Source organism: Lepidochelys kempii, chromosome 1 (assembly GCF_965140285.1).
Source record: "Lepidochelys kempii isolate rLepKem1 chromosome 1, rLepKem1.hap1, whole genome shotgun sequence".
NCBI lineage: Eukaryota > Metazoa > Chordata > Testudines > Cheloniidae > Lepidochelys > Lepidochelys kempii.
The window spans coordinates 144,269,955-144,295,042 of NC_136380.1; the positions used below are offsets into that span (position 1 = coordinate 144,269,955).

The window sequence follows — 25,088 nt, forward strand, 5'->3', positions numbered from 1 at the left end:
AGAGATGGCTGCTCCCTGCTTGAAGAGCTTACAGTCTATCTGGGATGAGACAAAACATGGGACAGCGGTGCAGGTGAGGGAGGAAGCAATACTGAAGACAGCCACACAGGACAAACTCCTGGAAGAAATGGGTCTGAAGGTGGTGAAGGCAGGTGCTTGGAGTAAAGGAAACACAAGGCATACACTGCAAAGCTAAGAGTAGGAGGAAGGTTGGCAAGGAGCTAATAGGAGAGACAATTGGGAGGTGGATGAGTTTAGCAGCAGGGGTTTGGACAAGTCAGAATGGCTGGCTGTGCTGTTTTTCAGCTCACTTAGTATCGTGGCTGTAGAGACAGGGGATGTCCATAGTGGAGCCACTGGGGTTAGAACATGGGCTTGATGTTACCAAAGAACGTTCCGGCAGAGCCGTAGTAAAATAAAGAAGGCAACCTGCACTCTCTGTTGTATTTAATTTATTTTCCCCATGGAGCTTGGGCTTATAAATAGGAACACAATAAAGCAACACTTGTTAAAAATAAAAAATGAAACCCAGTGATGACCAAAAAGTGCAAATCATCATCTGTATGTCCAGAGATGGTAAGGAGGTTGGCTGTCTTCTCTGTGCATGGTGGAGATACGCATGGAGGGTGGTATCCTTACTAAGAGAACAGGCGTTCGGGCTTAGTCTTATCCCAAACGCAGACCACACGTCTGGTACAGGTATATGGCTTTGTCACTCGGTAAACCACACGTGACTCTGGGAGCAATAGTTAAGCTTAAAATGAGGTCATTCTGGTGAGTGTCTGTCCTGTTTCCCATTACTAGCCAAGCAGTTTAATTTTCCTCCAAAACTTTGCTGAACAGAGGGCATTGTTTGAACAACAAAAAAACCACCAACCCTGACAGCCTCAATCTCATTTGGACAGGGCTTCTTGGTATAAACAGCACCGTAGAGAGCAGGCTGTTCTCACTGTGAAGGGGTGGTTTGTGATGGGAAAAACTGAAGAGTGGAGAAATCAGAAGAACAAACAAGCACACCCTAGGGATGAAATTACAGTAGCTGGTTGCCTAAGGTGAACAGGAAGGTTTTAATTACACTATCCTCTCTCACAGGGCAGGTGGCAGCCAGACACTGTGGCCCTCTTGTCATTCTCACTAGTAAAAAGCAGTGAGTGCCCCTGGTACCATGATAGCTGCCTGTTGTTGCAACTCTGTAAAGGGTCTCGTGGTGTCTCCAGGAAACCAGTTACTCAGCAAGGATGTCTCTCCTGGAGAGAGAGTCAGATAAGGGCTGGGCTGAGGTTGCATATGAACAATCAGCTAGGCCTTGCTGGGTGGATAACGGAGTACTTGGCTATTAGAGGGAAAACACGGGGCTGGCTTGGGGGCCTGGTGCTAGAGTCCTTCAGTGGCCCACCTGGAAACTGCTGAGGGTGGGGCTCATTACCAATAATTTCTAACTCTGCAGGGAAAGGGAATGCAGCCAGAGGGTAAACTGCTGCCAGGACCTTGATATACATGAACACACACTGTACATTTACACACCAACACCTGTTTTTCACAAACTCCTATTCTTGGTGCCTCTCTGAAATGTTACTGTTAGTCTGTTCTTCATGAGCTGGAGCAAAGTCCTCTTCTTTTGCTGGTTGATCTCACCCTTTTTAATCCCCCTGTCTCTCTCTCCTTCCCACTGGAGCTGTGTTGTCCTGTCTGTACAGGAAACCAACAAAATGAAGAATACTAAAATCTACAGTAACTTTCACACTGTGATGTGCTCGCAGCATGAAGGAAGCAAGTGAAGCAGTTGGCTTTTGGCTACTGTTGTCCATGCCATTCCTTGTTCTGGCAGCCGGGCAGGCTGCAAATTGGAATTTATTGCAGGTTTAGTATGCCTTGCTGGTTTGGTGCCCAAACCACTCAGTGGACTGGATGGAGAAACACTTGACATGCCAGCATAAGAACATAGGTAGGTCCAGTACAGCAGCCTCTAGAGCAGTGGTCCCCAAACTTTTTACCTTGTGCCCCCCCTTGGGGCCAGGAGTGGGGGACATGGACAGGAGTAAGGGAGCCAAGGCTGGGACCATAGCTAGGGGCGGGGTGGGAGTGGAGCTGGGTAGTGCTCCCTTGCTGCCCCTGTGGGGGCTGCCTCCCCCAAATGTTCCTCCTGGGCCCCCTAGGGGGGCATGCTGCACAGTTTGGGGACCCCTGCTGTAGAGGTGGATGGAGCAGATCATTTCTCTGTAGTGCTGTCTGATCAGTTTCTAATCTAATTTTCCAGGCTGGGAGGAACACGGGAATCTTATGGGAGGTAGTTCAGCCAGCCACAGAGCGGTATGTCACACAATCCAACAGCCACCCCTCCCAGTGGTTGCTGATCTGGCGTAGATGGAGTATGAGGGAAGTCTCATCTCATGCTGAGCTGAGAGGCTGGTGATTTCAACATGATCGTGTAAAAAGGAGGAGAAAATTTCTTAAAGTTGATGTTTTTGTGGCTCCGTTAGGGATATGAGGATGCTCTGAGGGAAGGAGAGAAAACACCAGCATCCAATTCTATGTATAAAGTTTCATTATTTTCCAGCTGGGCTCCCCATGTTTGGATGTATTAAAGGCAGTTGCCAGCAGGAAGCTAACTGGATCCCAGACTGGGAATGCATATCCATGTGTGTGCATGCATGTACTGTATACATAGCTGTAAAAAAGTACAGTCCGTATATGCTTTTGTCTTGTTTAGAGATATGCCAAAAGTTTTAAAATTGATCTGATTGATACATGGGATGGGTAGAAACGCTGTTGCATAGACAGTCGGTTGATAACTGACATCTCCAAAGGCGTGGTAGTCCCAGGAGAAGTGTGGCTGAGGGGCTTTGGTTCCTGTGTATTCTTAAGGTGATCACTAAAACAGCCCAATTCTTTAAAATATTTTCCCCCCAGACAAGAAATCCCAGCTAGAACATTCACTGTCCTACACTGCAACCTTCAAAGCAATGTCACAAAGAAAACCAGAACACAACAGGTGGCTTCTGAGGCACTAGGAACAAGGAGTGAGATTTGCTAAAGCAAATTGGATTCACACTATATTCACCTTTGCACATGCCCTGACAAAGGCCTGGTCAGCAAACATTCATTAAACTCAATCTGTTCAATGCATCTCCAGTGCCGACTGGCCAGATCCCTGTTGCACTGGCCTGGTTTAGTTTTTTGGTGGCTTTTTTTATTTTGAAAGAAAAAAAACCACATTTCCTGTAACAAAGAAGCTTTTTGCTGCTGTGACAAGAGACCTCATCACACTGGCAGGGCTCAAGTTTAGTAGGGTGACCAGAGAGCAAGTGTGAAAAATCAGGACACATTTTTTTTCCGAAGGTGGAGGTATAGATGCCTATGGAAGAGCAAGCCCCTAATATTGTCGGGTCACCCAAGGTACATGCAGAGTCCAGAAGTGGCTCAATTATCTCTTCACGCAGTGCTGCTGCTGTGCCCATGCTGACTCAGCCTAGCTCAGGGGCTGAATATTCCCCTGAGTGCAATTTCCCCGAGGTTCTTGTCTGGCCCTAGCAGCTGCAGCAAGTGGTGACTAGTGACAGGTACTTACTCCAAGGTCATGTGTGTGTTGGTTGTCCGGGTGTGTCTGAGCCCCCATGGGGCAGAGATGAGCTGTTCCTGAGATCTCGTCCCTTGCAATGCACCACTCTCCTTGCAATGCCTTTTCCTACAGTGCACTCGCCTCTGTTAGAAACAGCTGTATGTAGCTCCTCTCCTCCCAGCCACCTGCAGGTTATATGAGTGGTGGTATCTTTATTTTTTTTTAATTGTTTATTTTTCTTTACTTCTCATCCTCATCTCCTTCGCTCATGCTGCTGATGGAGGCTGAGGCCGCTTTCGGAGAGGAAGGGGGTGAAGCTTTATTGAACACCCAGGGGGAGGGCGGCGACGGAGAGCGGGATGGAGAGCGGCCGCGCGTTGGACTGCTGGTTGGGCTCTGCCTCGGCGACAAAGCCTGGAGCATTCGGCCACTTCGCTCCTGAAACATCTGTTTCTGAAAAGCAGTTTGAAAAAGAGACTGTGTGAGTCAGGCACAACAACTGGGGGGTTGGGTGCTGGGAGGCCAGTTGGGGATAGTTACCTACATAAGGGGAGAGGTTCTTTGACCTTGAGGAAAGGAAGAGGCTTAACATGCATTTCTGCTCTGAAATATGGCCAGTCAAAATGGCACCCTGGAGTCCCCTGTGGTGTTGCCTCTCACTCATTCCAGGCAAATGCTCACACTTTACAAGCCAAATGGTTTGGGTACCCAGCAAACTGGTGTGGATGCAAAAGTGCTGCTGGGAGCTTTCCAGCTACACTACACATCCTGCAGATCTCTGCAGAGACGCTGAGGGCAGAATTTAGTTAGTTGTTCGATTCCTGGGTGAGCCAGAACAGACTTCGTTTCACTCTCGCTTAGCTGGGCTGGCTCCACTGTACCAACAGGAGTCAGTCAGAGAAATGTAAAGTCAGATTGGGCAACCTGGTGGTTATTCACAGAGTTGTCCCTTAGGTAGGGCGAATCGGGGCAACCACTCCGGGCCCCACGCTTTGGGGGGCCATGTGGGCCAGTGCAATTAGCCGGTGCAGTCGTTCCCAGAAGTGACGGATTAGTCACTTCCACCCAGGCCCCGCACTTCCCTAGAGACGGCCCTGGTTATTCACATCTGAAGTCAATGGGACTACGCTTATGTGATGTGTGTACAAACCGGCCTTCACTTTGTTGTTGTAGCCAGCGGAGATGACTCTGGATACAAGTATGGGGTGAAATCCTGACCTTATTCAAGTCAGTAGGAAGTTCTCCATTGACTTCACCCATGGAATAGATCTTTTGAGCAAAACAAGATGCCACATTTTGGTGTAGTCACTTTTGAGAGCAGCAATGTACTGTTAAGTTTGTGACAAAGGAGACATAGAGCTTAACCTTCAAGGTGGAGTGGGGAAGGTGCTGTCTGGGATACTTCTTTTGGAGCTCTTACTACTGCCTGAGTCACTGAATTGTATTGGTAATTCTTTCAACAGCTTGCAGCTGGACTGTGCTCTTGTTCAGGGCAAAGTGTAGCTCAGGTGTGACCGTGTGTGAGCTAACACATTGTAACTAACATGTTTCTAAACAGCAGCAGAGGCAGGGTTGACACTTTTGACAACAATGTTAACAACCTTGGCCCCTTCTGGGCTTCCTTCGAGGATTGGACCACAACCCACTAACACGGTTTGAAAGGTGTTAAACCCTGTTTACACCATTGTTTAGAAAGATGGTTAGTTAAAATGTGTTTACTCGCAAATGCCCTATATTTTTAGTCTGCACAGAGCAAGTGGCTGCTTGCAGCCCGAGTTCTAATGAAAAGAATAAGGCCTTATCTACATGCAAAAGTTGCACCACGAACCTGCTAAACTACTGCAAACTCTTATTTTTGGCTAACGAACCTAAATAAGCCTAGTTTAAGCCAAAATAAGTGTGTCCACACAGCCTTTGACACCAGTTTAACTAACATGATTTAAAAGCACACCTTAAGTTTTTGCCCCAAGACTTCCTCCTCCAGAGTATTTCCACGCAAAATAAGAAGAGCACTTTCTAGCTAACAGTTCTGCACAGCAAGTCAAGGCCTTGTCAGCCAGCTCTTGTCCAACAAAACTGCGTGACTTGCTCTCTGCCAACTAGCCGCAACTTCATCTGGCAGTGTTAAGCTTTTGGGTCACCTTTTGTCTCATGAAGCTGGTTTTCTCTCTGTCCAAACTCTGAGCCCTTTTTGCTGCCAGAACTTCTCCTGGTCAGAGCTGGACAATAATCTCCAGATGAATCCTGCCCCACCCTCTCATGGCTAGCTTCCACTGCTGCACGGAAGATGGAGATGTGTCCCCCTCCTGCTCAGTGCTACAGTTCCAATTCTGTGCCTGCCGAATACCAGCTGGATCTACACATCTAACCACAACACACATAACCCATACAAATACAGGCCAGAAATCGTAACAAAAACCTTGGGTTGGATTTCATTTTCCATTGCTCTAAAGAGGAATAACTGGCAAGGTGTGTTATGATTTGGTTTTTAACTTTCCTTTGAAATATGTGGTACTTGCCAGTGCTGGAGGCAGAATAAGGGTTAGATGAATGAATGACCTGCTCTAATATGGCACATCACATGTTTCTAGTGCCATGCATGGCCTCATGGCTGAAGTACAGGAATACAGGAGATCATCTATTTCAGCTGTGCCCAGACATCTTGTGTGGTTATGTAAATTGCTCAGTCATGCTATAGCTCTATTCTCTATCAGGGATAGCAATACTTTTCTATTAGACCAGTCATAGGGCTATGAGAAGGATAAATCTATGAATGTGTATGAGGTGCTCACATACTCTAACAATTAGTATGATTTCAAAAACCATAAGTAGCTAGTAGCTAGCAATGTTCTGATCATACAGCTTGCTGAGTATTTTCTGCTTTTCTTTTCCTCTTGGAGGACCCAAGAATTCCATGATTTTTCTCAATTTGATTTTTTCCCCCAAGTCATCAAGATCTTGTGCTGTGGTGACCTTCCTTCTGGCCAAGAAGGTTGGATGGCTCCCTTTGGAGCTTGTCAGATCTACTACAACAGCAGCGAGAGGCATTGCTGAAATGAATGGAAGGCCCTTCTGACTTCTGGGGACTAAGCTAGTTTCTTCCACCACGCTCCTGGTTGCTACTGGCCCAGGGAGTGAAGTACCAAACTAGAATAACAAATCTCAATTAACTCCAGAGCCCCCACACCAACCTTATATTTTATCTTCTATTTGAATAGAACTCTAAAAATTAACTAGCCTTTATCAACTTAATGTCACACTCTGCCTTCAGCTGCAAAACCAAATGGTAGAAGAGGATACAACCCCAGTAAATTCAACTTCAGCACAATATTCAGGTTGGTATCCCTCCCACACCCATGGCCATGTGTCTCTACTCCTGTCCTGCTCTCTAGGTTTGAACTATTCAATGCTTTGTAAATCTCCTGGGCTAGCAGAAAGTTCTTGCTCTCTGCAGTAGCTTCCAGCCTGCTAAGTAGAGGACCGGTTCGGGAAGGAAAGGGTTAATAGTGTGACTAGTCCAGCGCTGTCAGAATGTAATCAATGCTGGCAAAGATCCCAAGCCTGTAGCAGCATCACAATCAGTTGCAGTAGCAGTCCCAATGAGGGGTTTTAGTGTGGAGGGTTAAGAGAGGAAAGTGATGTGGTCTGGCTCTGTAAAGTATTGGTGCAAGAGTCTTTGTTGGGTTTAGGAAGTTCTATGGGGCTGTGCAAAAGTTGCATTTCCTGTGTATGGAAGTCTCATTTTCTGTACAAAATAAAAGTGACCAGGTAAAGAACCTAAGCATTGGAAAACTCCCTCTGACGGTCTGCAGCTGCTGCTATTTGAGCTTCTGATTCTACAACACACTATAGACATTTCAGTGGGGTCATACTGCCACAGTTTACGGTCAGTCTAATCAAAATCCAGGATCCCGCATTTAGTGCACAATATACTTTCAATCTGGACCCTGAAGCCCACATATGACTGACTTCAGGCTCTGGCCAGTCAAACATATTTCCAACAATGATCAGGATTGCTCTCCACAAGCTGAGATGTCCCGGTTGGGGAACTGAGCAGGTTGCTCTTTAAACTAGTTTCCTATAATGTTGCTCTATTTCTGAGGGACTTTTGTAACCATTTTTATTTTTTAAAAACATGGACCTTTTTGAACATCTTTCTTCAAATAGTTCAGCCCAGAGCAGCAGAGGCTGTTATACTCACACCACCAGCAGGTTTGCGCAGGGAACTTGCTCATTATCTGCTTTACGTTGTACTGCACTACACAAGTGTGAGATTGCAAGACCGCTTTCGGTCTGGCTCTTTTCCTAGAGTTTTATATCACATTCACTATTATTGTATCACAGCACCTGTGGGACTATCTGAAGGAAATAAACTGTGTATAAAACTATCTTGGTGAACAAATTCTCAAATGAATTCTATCCATCCTTTGCAATTTTGAAAAACAGCATTTTAACCTTTTCCAGAAATTATATATGATTTTAAGTGGGTTGCCCAGCCCTTAGTTTATCTTTTAGAAAAGGGATGCCAGCACAAAGTGTATTATTTCACAAATAGTAATTATAATAATAGCATATTAATGGAATGCAAATGACTGATCTAGGAATATAACATGCCTATAACTATTCCTGGACTTTTAATGTCAACATTCAAAGCAACATCTAACTAACAATGATGTGGCAAATTAATGTTAATAACAGTTTTGACACTAATAACAAGTTATCATTATTAAAAAAACCAACCAATTTCCAGTTGCCAGGCTGAAGATGATTTCTGAAAACACCTCAGTTCACTGTCACTAAAGCTTTCCTTAGAACAGTGCCAGCTCTGATTTCACTCTTTACCAGACGCTTTTATGGGACTTTGCTCTGCAAATGTGTCTGCATAAAATTACATCTGGTTTCCTACTCTGCATCTGCCATCCTAAATCAGAGAGCCAACAAATATTCTTTAGCAGGAGTTTTAGCCGACTGTTTTTCACTAAGGAATTTCAGTCTATAAAAATATCTAATGTTGAAGATAAAATATTTCTCAATGGTATTTTTTCTAGTGCTTAGAGCAGGGAACTGAGTCAAGGCCCTGGCCTCTATTCCTAGCTCAGCCAATGACTCAGAGCATGGCCTAGTATAGTGCAGATGCCACTTATCTTAGCAAAGCAGTTTTGCCAGTAATGCTTATTCCAGCCACATGAAATGAACTATATTGGCAAAAGCACATGCTTGCTGGTATAACTGCTTCTGCACTAGGGGCTTTTGCTGGCACAGCTGCACCGATCAGCTCACATCTCTTCACACCCCTGACCAACAGAGCTATGTTGGCAAAAGTTTGCAGTGGAGACCTGGCTTTAGGCACTCTACCTAACAAATAAGCCACACTCTCTGTTCTGAACAGCTTACAGTCCAGTTTTAGACATGACACACTAAATTAGAGTAACAAACGTGGGGAATGAAGGAAAGGGTAGGCCCAGAGGTGCAATTTTCTTTGACTCAGTTAACCCCTCTGTGCTTCAGTCTCCCCAGCTGTAAAACGAGAACTGTAAATAATCCTATGACCACCTTTGGGAAGCTCCATGAAATCTCTGGATGAAAGTGGCTGGGTCAATTGTTCACAAAAAGAAGTGACTTACAAAAGTGCATCTTGAAGCGTGGCCTAAGATGTGTATCTCTCTGCAGGCATCCCTATGAGTCTGATTATTAGGGACTGAAATAATTTCTCAGTATAAATTTACACCTGACTACAACATGACCATTTTTATATTTATTATGCTATTTTAAAATATTGCCAAATTCAGATTTTTTAATGTTTCCCTGTCTCTTTATTGCCATTTTCTGGAGTATAAGCTTTCCCTGATATAGGTGCATAACTCCTGTTTATTGATGATGCGGGAGGGAGGGGGAAATAGGCCTCTGTGTATAAATGTCCAGTGTATCTGTTAATACACAGTACTACCTAATGCAGTCTTACACTGTAACATACTTGGTCACTACATAATGTTGGCAGTGCCTTTTAAAAATACAAATGCAGAAATTGGCCTGAAAAGGACATTTGGAAGCGGGAGATGTTTGCACTGTGGTTCTAGTACATGTTGTGGGATGAAATGAGTGGAATTGGCCCTGACCTGCTAGATCGGCTTTCAAAACAAAGACTGCAGCAAAAGTACTTGCTATGGGTCTGTGTTAAGAATAAATCGAAGGCAGACAGAATTCCTGGAATGAAGTACCTACCCAAGCTCCGTCGGGTCCAAACAGCTCTAAAAAGTTGCCAATGAACTCTCTGGACTTCTCTTCCCATTTCTGAATGAGGTCATGGCTCTTCTCTTCCACCTTATTAACAAATTCTTTTGATTTTTCCTCTACATTTTTCACCTTTTCTTTCATTTTGTCTACTTGGTTCTGAAAGCGATATTTCTTTTCCTGTTTGAAAAGTATGTGTGGACAGACAAAAAAATTATCAAGTGGGTTTGGGGAAAGAAGAAAGCTTGTTAATTGTGCTTAAATACACAGGGCTTTTTCTGACTACTATTGTGTAATATTTTAATATGTAAATGTATGGATGTTCTGAAAATATTTATCATTTAGTGCTTATCATGTGTTATGTTCCCCAGTAGAAAAACAGAGTTCTAGATACATTAAAATAGAGTGTTCTTTAAAAATAATGTCAATTTAGTATTCGTGCAAGTAAAGAACTAATACCCAGGCCTGTAGCAGGCAACATGCAAATTTCCCCACACTCTCTTGCCAGTGCATCCCAATACTGGCTTGCAGCCCTGATGCTATCCCAGTCCAAGGTATCTCCTGTGAAGAGATCTCTTCAAAACAGAAGAGAATCTTCATGATTGTGGCTTTGGATAATCAGCGGTCCCCTGGTTATACCTGAGAGGTTTGTCTAGGCCAGAAGGATAGCTGACCAAACAGTTGAGGAGTGGAGGAAAAGAATCAATGTTCAGAGATCCGCTCAGCTCATCGGAAGAGAAAAAGAATGGGCTCTCAGCGCTGCTAAGTGCCTCAGACTCAAAGCTTTAGTCTTGAAAAGCTTCTAAACTCCTCAGAAGCACAGCCAGTCATGCAGAGCTTAAAGGCTCTGAAGCTCTGTCTCTGGAGATCTTATGAGCTCTGTAGGAGCAGAGCTTCAGTCAGTTCACAACCAACTTTTGGCGGCCTGGGAACTTCAGTTAACTGGAATTCGAGTAAATCTGGATTACACAGTAATTAACTAATTAATTTTCCTCTAAGACAAATGTTCTTTAGCTCCACTGTGGCAGCTTAACCTATAAAAGTGCAGCTTTGGTTGAAGAAGTGGGAGTGTAAATTTGGCATCTTATGACTCAAGAGAATCTACTTCCTATGTATAGCCAGTCATATTTTCCTTGCGGGTCTTGTTAGTATTGCAGTTAGGTGAGTGTGAGATGGATTTTATTCCAGCTCAAGCATCATCAGTAGAATTGTTGAAGTCCAGTTGCAGAATCTTTATTAGTTGTGAGGAAGAACAAGCCAGAAAATACGCAGCTTGACTTCCAGCTTCCAGTTTGAGTTTTCAGGGTTGGCATTCAGAAAACTTTTTGTAAACCTGTTAATTAATCAGATATGATAGGGAGTCATTGAGGTCTTGATTTTTCAAATGTGGCCATGCAAATGCATACACCAAAATATGTGAGCATTCACACACCTGATTTACATGCACAATTCCCACATTGCAGATGCAAATTAGTTTTGTGCTTCTGGTGCAGCTCGTTAGTTATCTGCATGCTTAAATATCCAATTTGAGCAGGCAGTTATGGTAAGTACACAAATTAGACGCATGTGCACACACCCCACACACCCACCCACACACACACCTGTGCACTTGAACTTTTAAAAATTAGCACCATGGGACAGTGAAAAAGGAGCTCTACAATGCCATTTTAGAGCTACTTTCAGAGTTGACGTGTGCTTCAAAGTTTACAAGTTCTAACACAGGCCCATACTTTTACTAAGTCATTTTTATGCTAAACATTTAATGGAACTAGCAATTGCATTTTATCTTAAACTCAAAATATTAGCACCTCCAAGCTGTTGCTGACACAGAAATTCAAAAGGACACAGGAGCATTTGTTTTTCAGCTTAGTAGGACTAGCCAAAGTGGCTAAATCAGGATAACCCCACCACCCCAAACCCCACAGTTACATAAGCAACCAAGCCTTAATTTAGGAACGCCAGCATTTTGATTGTCTACTGGTCCCTTTTATTTGTTTTGAAACACTAGAAGCCCTTGGAGAAGAGCAGAGCGTCTCCTGTTAAACTAGTTTCAGAGTAACAGCCGTGTTAGTCTGTATTCGCAAAAAGAAAAGGAGGACTTGTGGCACCTTAGAGACTAACCAATTTATCTGAGCATAAGCTTTCGTGAGCTACAGCTCACTTCATCGGATGCATCTGATGAAGTGGGCTGTAGCTCACGAAAGCTTATGCTCAAATAAATTGGTTAGTCTCTAAGGTGCTACAAGTCCTCCTTTTGTTAAACTAGTGTAACCCTAGGCCAGCAGGGACTTCAGAACGCATTAGGCTAGGTTGACACCATTATGCTACAGACCTTGCAGCGACAGGCTAAGGTCATCCATGTAGCTGCTCTTTGCAAGCCTGAGAGAGCTCTCCTGTAGGCATAATTAAAGCACCCCCAATGAGCAGCAGTAGCTATATTGGCAGGAGAGCGTCGCCCACTGACACAGCGCTGACCACACCGGTGCTCCTGTCGCTGTAACTTATGTTGGTAAGGGGGTGTGTTTTTTCACACCCCTGACTGACAAAAGCGCTAGTGTAGCCATAGCCTGAGTCTCTAGAAGTGGGGTGAAGAAATGCCGCATGTGCTATGCAACAGTAATACCCTCTGACCAGTTAAGAAACAGATTTGATGAGCTCCAAAGCAAATTCACACCCAGTGTTCCTCTGTCTGAATGATGGCTGCAGTATTGATCCTCCTGCGTGGATAGTTACAGCAGGGAAAATATGGGGAAGCCTCTAGGTCTAAAAGAAGGATACATAAGATGCCCCTACTCCCACCTCAAACATGAACATAGAAACTAGCAGTACAGTAGACCTGGACTGAGAATGAAGGTTCAGAGGGAAAATCTAAGGATCCCAAGGATCCTCCTAAATTGGAATGACCGATAAATCTTGAGTCACCGCCTGAATTAAATTAGTGAACCCCTTCATGATGTGCCATTTCCAGGTGGGAAATATAAGATCCAGTGCTCCGAAATGAAATGAAATATGAAACAAAGACCAAGAAAATGCCTATGTCTGTGTTTCCAACTCCAGCTGAGAGGTGCATATTACAAAAAAATCTATAGACTGTCTGATTTATTCTATCTCAAGTACGGGAGAATTGTACCACTCAGCCTGTCATTCCTTGGCTTGAGAAAGGGCCAGATTTAAAAAGGTTCTTAGGTGCCTAAAGAGACAGACAGGCCTTTGGTGGGACCAGTGCTTAATTTGTAATGAAAGAGGTGCCAGGGCTCAAGCAGTTTTTTTTATTTTTTACTGACGTGGCAAGCCCAGAGGTGCTGGGGCTATGAACCACCAAGCCGAGAGATGCCGGGGCTCAGCCCTGGCAAGCCCTGATACAAATTAACCACTGAATGGGACTTACCAAAGTGCCTAATCAAGATAGGTGCCTAACTCCCATTGCAAGTCCCAGGGTCTAATCCCACACACACAGTCTGTCCTCATTGCTTAGAAAATATTTAAGGGGGCACTCTTCAAAATTACATATCTGTCTGAAATAAGTTTGTTTGCTCTTGGAACAAGTAACACTTCAGATTACTGTAAATGAACATTTGGAGGGAGAAAAATCTTTCCCCCCCATTGCCTACTTTGTGACCTGATAGCATTTTATTTACAGTTTCCCCTGTTGCTCATATGGCTCTTTGACACAGCAAAAGGGGGGGATAGATTATTAAAGAAAAAGTAGGAAAATATAGTTGCAATCCCACAAAAATTGGCAAGGTGTAAGACTTGACAATACTTTTTACTCATTTTTTTCAAAATTGGCTAGACATCTGCTTAAGTGTTTCTCTTTAGCAAAGTGCTAAAGTGAGGGCTAATGAAATAAATACAACTATCCTGTACATGGCAAATAAACAGGAGAAGTACATTTTGTGATGCACTGTCCTTCCTTTCAAATTTTTTCTCATTAACTAGCTGTAGTCATTCACAATGTCCTTTTGTAATATGGCACAGTGCAGAGGAGCTTTTCAGCATTGTCACTTTCCCGGGGCTATGCTGCTAAGACTTGAAAGAGAAAATGGCGGAAGGAAAACTTATGTTTCCTTCACATCTTTACCCTTCTCCTGGACAGTACAGAGAGTTCTGTCATTAGACGCTGCTTAATTTGAAATACTGCATCCTCCAGAGCAATCCTCAGCAACCTCTGAGCTTTCATATTAGCTCTCTAATTCATTCCGTTCTGCTTAGGTTTTGTGTCACATGTTATATGACTTGACACACTGCTCTCTGACTTCTGCAAAATTTGTCAAAACAGTGGCTCACCACAGATTTCCTTTTTCACCCCCTGGGCTTACACTGGACCCTTTAAGCTTACTTTAACATCTTTTTTTTCTTTTCTTCAATGTAATTGCTTTGTAGAGGAAGAAAATTGATTGCAGACACTTGTGCTTTCCACGCCTTTTCCTTCTGATCTCTGGCATTTGGCCACATCACAGCAACAATAAGGAAACAAAGTCAAACTGCAGGCTGCTTTTTGGAGAGACTGTGACTGTCTTCCTTACATGATTGGAAGCTTTTTTTAGCAGCAGTGTTATTAAATTATCAGCAGCTCCATGAGAAGTATGCAGTAGTTCAGAAACATAATGGGAAATTGGGAGTATTGGCTTTACTTAAAGAGCTACAGTTTCCAAGAACTATGCCAAGTGGTATATTTGAAACTGATACTTGCCAGGACTTCTTAAAAATAAATCTCAAGCCCACCAATGTTCATTTTTCCCAGTTAGTTTTAACTAACTCCTCCTCTGTTTCATCTCCCATGTCAAAGACACTAATTTTCCTCTTGTGCATCTTAAACCCTACTCCAAGGTTGGGCTTCTAATGGAAACCCTATCAGAAGAGGGAGAAGAGAAGATGTGCTTACTTACATTTATAAAACTAACATTCAGCTCTTTGGCGGTATATCCTCTTTGGAGGTTGCGTCGGGCATAGACATCATAATCTCGTACAATTCTAGTAATGATGTCTGATGTTGAGATACCTTCAGTTCTCTGTGTTGGTACAAACATTCCTGGTGAAAGTGGAAAGCAAAGAGAGATGAATGACATGACAAGACATCACAGCAGTTAGGCAGGGATGCATGTTTTAGCATGAATGCTCCTGTGGATAAGGTGGGTAACTGGGAGCTGAGAGATATGCAGTGAAATTCTGAAGCTAATGGGAGTTTTGCCATTAACTTCAATGGGCCCGGGATTTCACTCATGTGTTCTAATCCTGGGTCTGCCACTGGTTTCCTGTATGACCTTGGAGAAGTCATTTAGTTGCTTTGTGCTTCATTTTTTCAGCCTGTAAAACGTGTATAATATTTGCCAGCATCCAGTGTTATTGTGAGGTTTAGTTGGCTGTCTGTGGCATTATAAGATCTTTAGATTGAAGATGGGCAAATTGTTATTCTCTATTGCTATTCTCATTCCCTTGAGCTCTTTGATTCTCTCATATAGCAGAGATTCTCTATTGCGCTGAAGGGGTAGTACAAAGGAAGTGTTGTTTGCTTGTACTCTTTCACAGGAAGAGGAAGTACAACCGGGGTGGTGAAGAGCGCTACTTATTATTATTACTATCTTATTTCCTCTAAATATTTGACTAGTTTTTAACTGTTTGCCATTAAGACTAGCCCATGCGTACTGTTAAATAAAGCCAGAGGCAGAAGCAATATTAGCAGTAAATGTGAATACATCTTCTGTACAGCATTGAGTGAAACAATGCACACCATGCAAAGATGAAAACTCAACTCGTAGAGCCAGTGTCTGGCTTATGAAGTAGAGATGACTGTGTTAAGCATTCCAAGCTCTCATCTAGGGATAGGCAAACTAGTTTGAATAAAATAATTCTACTGGTCAACCTGGAAAAAGAGTAATGGCTTTGATAGTTCAGTGTGAGTTAACGGCAATTAATCGACAGCCCTAGTAATGACCTAAGTAGATAATGGAGACGGAGGTTAGGCCACCCACTACATGAGCCTTGGGCCAGCGGAGCTCAGGTTTCACACTTCCACTTGGAAGGGAGAGCAGTTTAAAGGCACTGTTGGTGAATGATTCACAGCCCAGAGAGGCATTATACTGAGAAAACACTGTTCTCCCACCTTCAACTCAGAGTGTCATAGAGATGGAAGGATATGTAAAATATTAAATAATAAAGGGAGGAGAACCTCAGGGCATTGTCTGGCCCAGACTTATGTAGGCCAGATAGAAATGCAAAGGACACGCACTTTGAGGGCCAATAGAGTAACCGTGTCCAAACAAGCCAAATAAAGCTCCAGATCCAACCATTTGTTTTAACAGTTTATATAGGAAAGTGCAGGTGATACGGAGTTGTGAGGCTGGACTGGAAATAGTCTTGTGAAATAATAGTACTTACTACTTAACGACTTAAAGGATTGTACAAATATTAAGTAATTAATCCTCACAATGCCCCTGTGAGGTTGTCACGGAGACACTGGGCAATGCTCTGGAACTACTCCATACGAAGCCAGTCAGGACTCTGGGGGAGCTTCCTCTCTGTGAGCAGACTGTCTCCAGAGCAAGAAGCTTACACAGCTTCGACCTTCCTGAGTCTGACCTCAGAGCATTCAGCATCCCCTTCCAGACCGTGCACTTCCCACAGCGAGTCCACACAGGCGGGGCTCCTGGGGAAACCAGAGGATCCTGCACCCTAATTCCGCAGTCAGACTTGACTCTCAGCCAGCCAGTAAAACAGAAGGTTTATTAGATGACAGGAACACAGTCCAAAACAGAGCTTGTAGGTACAGGAACCAGGACGCCTCAGTCAGTCCGTCTTGAGGGGCAGGGAGGCCAGAGCCCCAACTGGGCCCCCCTCCATCTCCCCAGCCAGCTCAAAACTGAAACTCTCCCATCCCTCCTCTCACCTTTATCTCTTTCCCGGGCCAGGAGGCCACCTGATCTCTTTGTTCTCCAACACCTTCAGTTGGCACTATTGCAGAGGAGGGGCCCAGGCCATCAGTTGCCAGAAGACAGGGTGTCAGCCATTCTCTGTGCATACACCATCACACTGGCCCTCTAGGGCTCTGCAACAATCACACACCCTTATCCCACCACCTAGATGCTTAAGAACTGCATAGGGGAAACTGAGGCACCCACACGGTATTCAGAGAAAACATTAAGAACATTCCCACTTCGTCACAGAGATAAGTAAGCATTGTTAGCCCAATTTCACAGGGTTCAGGGAGGGAATCAAGAGGCAACAACCTCTCATGATTTAATGATGAGCACATCATTTCCCCCCTCTATATTCTGATTAATATTCTGCTAAACAGTTTTAATCATTGTCACAATATTCTCCCTAGCATGCTTTTCAGAATTGCAGCAGTTGCTAAGGAAGCTATTATGGGAAGCAGTAAAACATATCTAAGCACAGGTTAGAGCTAAGAGCATGCCTGAAAAAATACTGGCTTGCAATTGATTTAGCTTAAACCACATTTTTAGTCAGGTTTCACAAACAGACCCTGGCATGTAATATTGGTAGGAGAGCAATGCTTATGTTTCTAGAATGAAAAAGACTCTTTATTAAGGGAACTATTTGCAGGCATGCTGCATCTGCAGCTAGCATTCTAGCCACGTGCACACAGACTGACTTCTTGGCACCTCCTCCAAACCCTCCCTCCTGTAACCTGTGTTCCTCCTTCCAAGTTTCATGCAGGTTGCTACGAAGTTGAAATTTTTTTATAGTCTTAAACAAAGCTATCTTTACAATAGGAGATCAAGAATCACCCTTCTGACCAGTTTTACCTGCTGTTAATCTCTGTTACCTGTCCCATATTCATTTTGTGTGTGAACCTTCTACTGCTGTCCAAGGTAGTTTGGTGCAAGAATCAAGTGCAAAACATCCAACAGAGATCCACAGTGAGGATAAGCGTGGACGGGAAAGGAGAATCAGCCCATACTTTTCTTAAAATGGGAAATTGATGCTGGTTAGTCATTTACTGAATGGTCTTCAATGTTACTAGCTAAACAAGTCACATTACTGATTGTCTGGGGCATATGTAGGACAGATAACCTTGCAAAACTGAGAAATAAAATTAAGCATGGTTCAATACAACTTTCTGATCTATTGCATTTCTATCAATCATCAATTAAAAAAATTAAGGATTTTCTGAGCCCACTGCATAGTTCCTTTAAAGCTATACAGTCCGTTTTTATTAAGGTTCTCCTCATCTATTAAATCTGGTTGTCTCCTTTTCTTCCATTCCCCTCACCTGTTCTAATGCTATTGTTCTTCAGCACCAAACCTAGCCTCCTTTCCATGGTGTTGAAGACCCAATTTGCTGCAGAAAACATGGAAGGGGAAGGGGTGCAGACCATGGAGAACTTTTGTAAAGGGCTATACAATCCCCATACACAGCACTGCTCCCCAACAACTCTCTACATGGCAATGTGAAAGGGGTTGTGGGGCTAAGGAAAGTGAGAAGTGACTAGGTTCACAACTATGCAGGTTCATTGACCAAATCCCACAGGCCAGGAGGACTGACTGCAGTAATAATGTTTTCATATGGTGGCCAAGGATATCACCTACGGAGATTTCAAAGCATTTTACAAAGGAGGTAGGCATCACATGTGGGAACTGAGGCACAGCGCAATGAAATGACTTGCCACACACCAGGCCAGTAGTAGCTCTTGGAATAGACCCCAGTTCAGTGCTCTCTTCACTCAGCCATGATGCTCCATAGTCTTGGGGAACAGATTCCATCTCCCTCCATCCCTTCAGAGATCCCAAACACACATCTGCTTACTTCAATTATCTAGTGAAACCCCTCAGCCAGAGCCAACGTGAGATTTTAATGTAAAATTAAATCTGCAAGCTGGGCTGACCGTAGGAACAGGAGAGGTGGCGTTACTGGGAAACCTATGGACACAGCACTGATTCCAGTTACAAATAATGGCCATTAAAAAAATTGTAAAGGCTTTTTCTGCTCCCTTTTTAACCAAATGTACCTGAGAAAGCTAACTAAGGTCATAGGGGAAGAGTGCAGTATGCAATTGTACCAGTAACCCTTTGTGATGGGGACTGGCCTTTGAAACCTGACCTAGGTTATGTGACTTAAGTGAAGAAATAAAGTTACAATTACTTGTCAGAACTGTGTCACACCTTTGTTTTACAGTAATGGAGAAGTAAGTGTTGGCTCCATGCAGCAGCCTGAGAATTGCTAGATTAGCCCTCACTGTCAGCGCTTGCCAAAGACTGATTAGTAATGATACTGTAATGTTTGACTAATATGCTCTTAATCTGTTCATTTTTGACAATGTGAATTCCTCAAGGAATCAACACATAATTAACCTATTGGGCACTGCATATTGTGTGTTCTCCTCTGTTCCCAATCCTCAGAGGTTGTGAGTCTGTTACAGCGCCCAGTTTGACAGCCTGGCACTTTAGCTCAATCGTACAGGCTAATGCTTTTAGCTCACTACAAGGTAATAGTTACCAAACACAGTGAGCGTTTCACTTAACACTTGCAAATTACCGCATAGTAGATTCTGAGGCCCTAGGAAATTCTCGAGTGCACACATTGATGTAGGCTGGGAAGAGGGAGAAGTCTCATGTGCCTGAAGCAGTCTGCTCCAGAGAGCTGTGGGAGGAAGGTTTAATTGCTTCCCTCTTCTGCAGTGTTCATTGTGTTATGATAGCTGCTCAAGATAAAGAGGCTTTTGACATCACAATGGTTTAAATTTTTGTCACAGGGCCTGTCAAGTTTCCTTCCCCACTCTGAACTCTAGGGTACAGATATGGGGACCTGCATGAAAGACCCCCTAAGCTTATTCTTACCAGCTTCGGTTAAAAACTTCTCCAAGGTACAAACTTTTCCTTGTCCTTGAACAGTATGCTGCCACCACCAAGCGTTTTAAACAAAGAACAGGGAAAGAGACCACTTGGAGACATCTTCCCCCAAAATATCCCCCCAAGCCCTACACCCCCTTTCCTGGGGAAGGCTTGATAAGAATCCTCACCAATTTGTACAGGTGAACACAGACCCAAACCCTTGGATCTTAAGAACAATGAAAAATCAATCAGGTTCTTAAAAGAAGAATTTTAATTAAAGAAAAGGTAAAAGAATCACCTCTGTAAAATCAGGATGGTAAATACCTTACAGGGTCATCAGATTAAAACATGGAGAATCCCTCTAGGCAAAACCTTAAGTTACAAAAAGACTCAAAAACAGGAATATACAATCCCTCCAGCACAGCTTATTTTACAAGCCATTAAAAAAAACAAAATCTAACACATTTTCTAGCTAGATTACTTACTAACTTTATAGGAGTTGTAAGTCTGCATTCCTGATCTGTTCCCGGCAAAAGCATCACACAGACAGCGCAAACCCTTTGTTCTCCCCCCTCCAGATTTGAAAGAATCTAGTCCCCTCGTTGGCCATTTTGGGTCAGGTGCCAGCAGGGTTACCTTAGCTTCTTAACCCTCTACAGGTGAAAGGATTTTGCCTCTGGCCAGGAGGGATTTTATAGCACTGTATACAGAAAGGTGGTTATCCTTCCCTTTATATTTATGACAGGGCCCAATCCATCTCCCATTAAAGACAAATACAAAGAGTCCCATTCACTTCAGAGTTGGACTGGATCCACTGCCTCTGAAGCCACAGATCACACGGCAAATCATTTGTCCGACATGGAGGAGACATAGGTGCAAGAGAGCAGACTCAGCAGATCTTGTGAGTCAGCGAGCATCACAACAGTAACAGAAGCCAGCAAGGCATTTAAAGGATTGATTTTTTTTAAAATAGATGTAGGATGGAGAAAAAGAGCAACATCCTATCATGATAACATTCATTTAGAATGGCAGGTGGAATATTCTGTCAATTGTCTGACTTCAAGGTGGCATGAGAAGGGGGGAAAATGGGTTTGTGTCTTTTATTTTTGTTGCTTTATGATACAATTTTCAAGCCTTCTTTATGCATTTGTTTTTTTCTCCTTACTGATTTTTGTAATAGAATTTGGGGCCTTTTCTGCCTATATTCCATGGCAGATTCTATGGATGAACATACCTAGGGTAGAGGCAGTCCAATATGGACCTCCCAATGCAGATCTAGTTTACCTGGGTACTTATTAGATACTATGGTGCTGAGTACTATAGAAATAAACAGTTTTTGAAATATATTTAAATATCTTTTTGCTAAAGAAAAGGAGAGGGAAAACTGCTGGGAAATAAAATGAACTCGGGGTTTGTATAAAAGTTGGCATTCCTACAGCAATGGAAACTTTGCCCATGCTGCACATTGGTTAGATTTTCAAAAGAGCTCAACTTGCTCTTAGTAGCGTCAGTGTTCAGCACTTTTGAAAATCCAGCTAGACATTTAGATGCCTGAATGGGATCTGAGGTCTTCTGAAAACCTGACCCACTGTGTTTGTATATGCTACGCTCACCAAAACTATACGAAAAGAACAGTATTGAGGTTACAAAGTCAAGCACTCAAAAGTTAGGAAATGCCAGAATTAAGGTCGTCTGTTCAATCTTAATTCAGATCTCTTGTTCAGTGGAGATAGTTCAATTCCTATGAAATTCTGCCAGAAACCAGGCAGGTTTCCAACAGAAGCCTTCCTGCCAGGCAGATTTTGGAACCTTTCTGATTTCCTGCCACCTCTCCTGCTGGCTCCTCAGCAGCCCGTGTGGTGGACTGACAGGGAGCTGAGAGCCTGGGCGCCCCAGCTCCCAGTTGCTCAGCAATCCAGGCTTCTAGGCTGCCCAGCTTGTCGAATTTCAAGTCCCTGCTCCAAAGTATAGAGGCACAAGAGCCTCTCAAAGAAACTGTCACCAGAATTTATTAACATGGGTAAAACAACATGTATTTCCCTCGTCTTTTTCTTGGAGAAGGCCAAACTGTTTTGGCTGAAATGTTTCAAAAAATTCAGCCTGAGGTGGATACCTTAGCATGGGAAGCTTCAGCCCAAATGATTACGGTTTGACAAAGTTATAAAGCAACCAAAACCATGGTCTTATAATGGGAAGTGTCCAGCAACCTTCATAGTAGGTGGTGCTACCAGTTCTGCCTATAATATCATTGTATAATGTATTGTATACCTTTAACAACATACACATACAAATCCATACTCACTCGTTAGCTATCTGTCATAAACTAAACAGTTAACAAGAAAAAAGAAAAGGAAAACAAGATTAGCAAATACTATATTCCGCAGTGGCCTTGATTTAATATTGGGTTATGGCTGCAAGGCCCTGGTGTTGAAAAGTCGGCCTTTGGAGGGGTGGGGATTGGAATGGCACAACTGCCAGTGGCCCTGGAGATGGCCAGCATGCCCCAAAGAGAACAGTGTAACCCAGGACCGGATATGGCCAGGACAACTGGCGGGCGCACTGATTTAGTTTATCCTGGTGGGAGACAGCTACCAAACCCTGATCAATTTCAACATGCGCTGACAGAATTCATTAAGGCCACCAAACTGAGTCCCTGATGGACCAAGGGAGAGAGCAAATTCGACACCGTGGGACTCTGCACTGAGAATACCTAGACACCTATCCTCACACCCCAGGAACGAAAGCTATGCTCAGCTGGTCTCAGTTGTTACCATGGACACTGAGGAAGAGGCAGGGCTTGATTCTTTATTGTCTTACGCCTGTGCAAAGTGGCTAAACAGTGTCATCAGATCAGATTAATCCATTCATTTACACCAGCAATGTGATTTACACCTGCAAATGTAAATGGTGCGAGGCAGTGGAGAATCATGCCTGCTCTCTCTGCGGCAAGAACAGTTACTATTTGCTTAATTTAAAATTAAGGGTCCTTTTTGTTTTATATGTTTGAGCTGCACTATGGTTGGAGAAGGAATGTGAAAGGGGCTCACACTCAAAGACAGACATGAATGAGTTTCTTTCTCACTTATCCTAAGGCCACATTAAACTCCTTTAAGGCCCTCTTGCAGTGCCGGAGTCATGTAACAGGGTCCTTGGTGTAAATGTGTATCTGGTCCTAATGATTTTTAATTGCTAACTGTACATTTTCCCCATAATAGGAGTTACACTTGTGGGTCAGAATAGAGCTGCACCTTAGCCTAGGGAAAACAGATGACTTAATGTTGGCCATGGTACTATAGGTACATGGGAAGTAAACTCCTTTTCCAGCATTTCAGTACTACTTACGAACCATCACAAATCACAACAGTAACCGAAGCAGGAATGTTTACCGCCAAACCAAATGGCTTCCGGAAGGTTACAGTTGTAACCTATTTTTGTTTATCCAGCCCAGGGCATCACCGGTGGTTTCAAGAACCTTTCTGCTGAAGTCAGCAGCACTTACTTGTTGACTGGCCAGAAAGGAATGTGCATTTATCTCTGTTTTCCGTCCTCCAGCAGGTGTGGTTACACGGCTGTAAAATACATAGATGGGCTTTAAATAAAGGCTGAAATGGAGAGAGTTAAAACAGAAAACTGCCCTCACCTGCTTCCTTTATGTGCTTGTACACATCGTCCGAGCCAGCGGAGGAGTATGGAATGTCGTCATGGGCTACAAAATCAATCTGCAAAAGATACAGGAGAAGAAACAATCAGATGCAGCCATCAGGTAATCTGCACTGGTTTTGGAAGAGCAGTTTCTTTTCTGAACTGTGTTTGCCTGCCTTTGAAAGTCTCATCTGAAAGGTACTACTCAAAACATTGCACTAGGGGCTCGGGCTACAACAGAGCGCACCATGTGGAATTACGGTAGCACTCAGGACTTTTGGCTCCAAGAGCACAGGTATAACATACCCTTGCTTTGTGTGTGATGTCATTCTCTATGCACAAAGGATAAGGGACCTACTGCTGCTACTGTCACCTACAGGAGATCTCCTTTTAGAGAGTTGACTTTTAAAACTGAAGGAGCAGGGTTTCTATTCCCAGCTTTCCATATTTGTATGTATGTGTTTTGTTTATCTAGAAACTGTCTATCAAACTGTAGATTCACTACAAAGGACTATTTCATTTGAGCTAAAGTAAAGTCCAGTGAGCTGTAGCTGCATTTGGGGTTATATACACTGTAGGGCAGTCAGTAGGGTGCTCAAAAACTCACATGCACTTGACCAGGTCTGAAGTTCTATCCATTAGAGGACAATGGCACACGTACATACTTTTGACTGATGATGGCAAATCACTGGGAGATTTGCCTTTGATTTGGTGGGAGCAGTTCAGGGGCATCATTTCAGAAAAATTCAGAGGCAGGGGGCCAAGTTCTGTCAGTGTTTAGAAGATTATATGTGATTGTATTATATCCTGCAAAATCTGGGGGGAAGGACAACAAAAGTGGAGCTCAAAGAGCTATGAAAAGTTTGAGGAGGTCAAACCAAGGTCGGGGAGAGCACTTGTCCCTCTTACCCCACAGCAAATGATGACCCTGCTGCAATTGATTCTTCAGCAGCTCTATGCCACCTGAGGATCCCCCATGCAAATCAGCCCACGCACACCGAATAACTGGGCCCCAGGTTTTTCCTAAAGAGAGACTGAGCCCTGGTCTACCTTACAGAGTTAGGTCACTGAAAAGTTTACATCGACCCAACTCTGTGAGTGTCTATGCTAAAATTTTGCTCCCGCCAACCTAACTCGCCTGCTATACTGATTTAATAGCTCCACCTTCGTGTCAGTGTTGACGTAGTTAGGCTGATGCTGTGTCAGTGTAAACATTGCATTGCTTACATTGACAGTTGCTAGCTTTCAGAAGCCGTCCCACAATGCCCCACACTGACAGTTCAATTGGTGCTAGCGCTCCTGGTGAGGATGCGCACTGCTGACAGAAGGAGCAAAGTGTCGATACGCACAAGCAATGTAATTACTGTATGCTGACATAAATTGGATTAACTTAATTCTGTAGTGTAGACATGGTCATATATAGTTTGTTGCTAGAATAGTCCCTTACATCTGCCCCTGAACATTAACACAAAAGAGTATTCTTATTTGTTACAGTTAGGCTAACAAAATTAATCTAATCATTATCCACTTGATTAATCCAGATGTGGGACACCACCATGATCTCTCGTCCTATTGCTTTAATCCAAATCCTAAAAAATGCTAACTCTGTTCTTAGCATTTATTTGGTGGATCTCACTTGCCATGGCATCAAGAAGATAACATGCACTTCACTTATAGTATAGCCTCAGGAGTTAGACTTTAACTGTATGAAATAACAACTGGATGCCTCCGAATATGGGAGTACCTGGCAAGTTGTGGGTATTTTCAATCCTTAGTCACTTTCTAACCCATGGAAAGTCTCATGATATAAATCCCTGATGTATGCTTCGCTCCAAAAGGCAGGAGATCTGAGAAGAGTGTCCTG

The 25,088-nt window shown here is 43.5% G+C and overlaps 1 protein-coding gene across 4 annotated transcripts in view; it reads right to left on the reverse strand.

Annotated features, from left to right (window-relative positions):
* Nucleotides 1-435: 435 nt before the first annotated feature.
* Nucleotides 436-25,088, reverse strand: part of PCYT1B (phosphate cytidylyltransferase 1B, choline) — a 45,288-nt gene continuing 20,635 nt past the window's right edge. For 3 of the 4 annotated variants that reach the window (XM_073357702.2, XM_073357682.2, XM_073357691.2), the window contains 4 exons: nt 23,223-23,301; nt 14,680-14,822; nt 9,782-9,970; nt 436-4,012 (listed from right to left, as the gene is read on the reverse strand). In XM_073357702.2, the coding sequence (XP_073213803.1) occupies nt 3,800-4,012; nt 9,782-9,970; nt 14,680-14,822; nt 23,223-23,301 (624 nt within the window). In that variant the 3' untranslated portion in view covers nt 436-3,799. The remainder of the gene's footprint in view (nt 4,013-9,781; nt 9,971-14,679; nt 14,823-23,222; nt 23,302-25,088) is intronic. The other variant, XM_073357708.2, reaches the window with a different exon arrangement.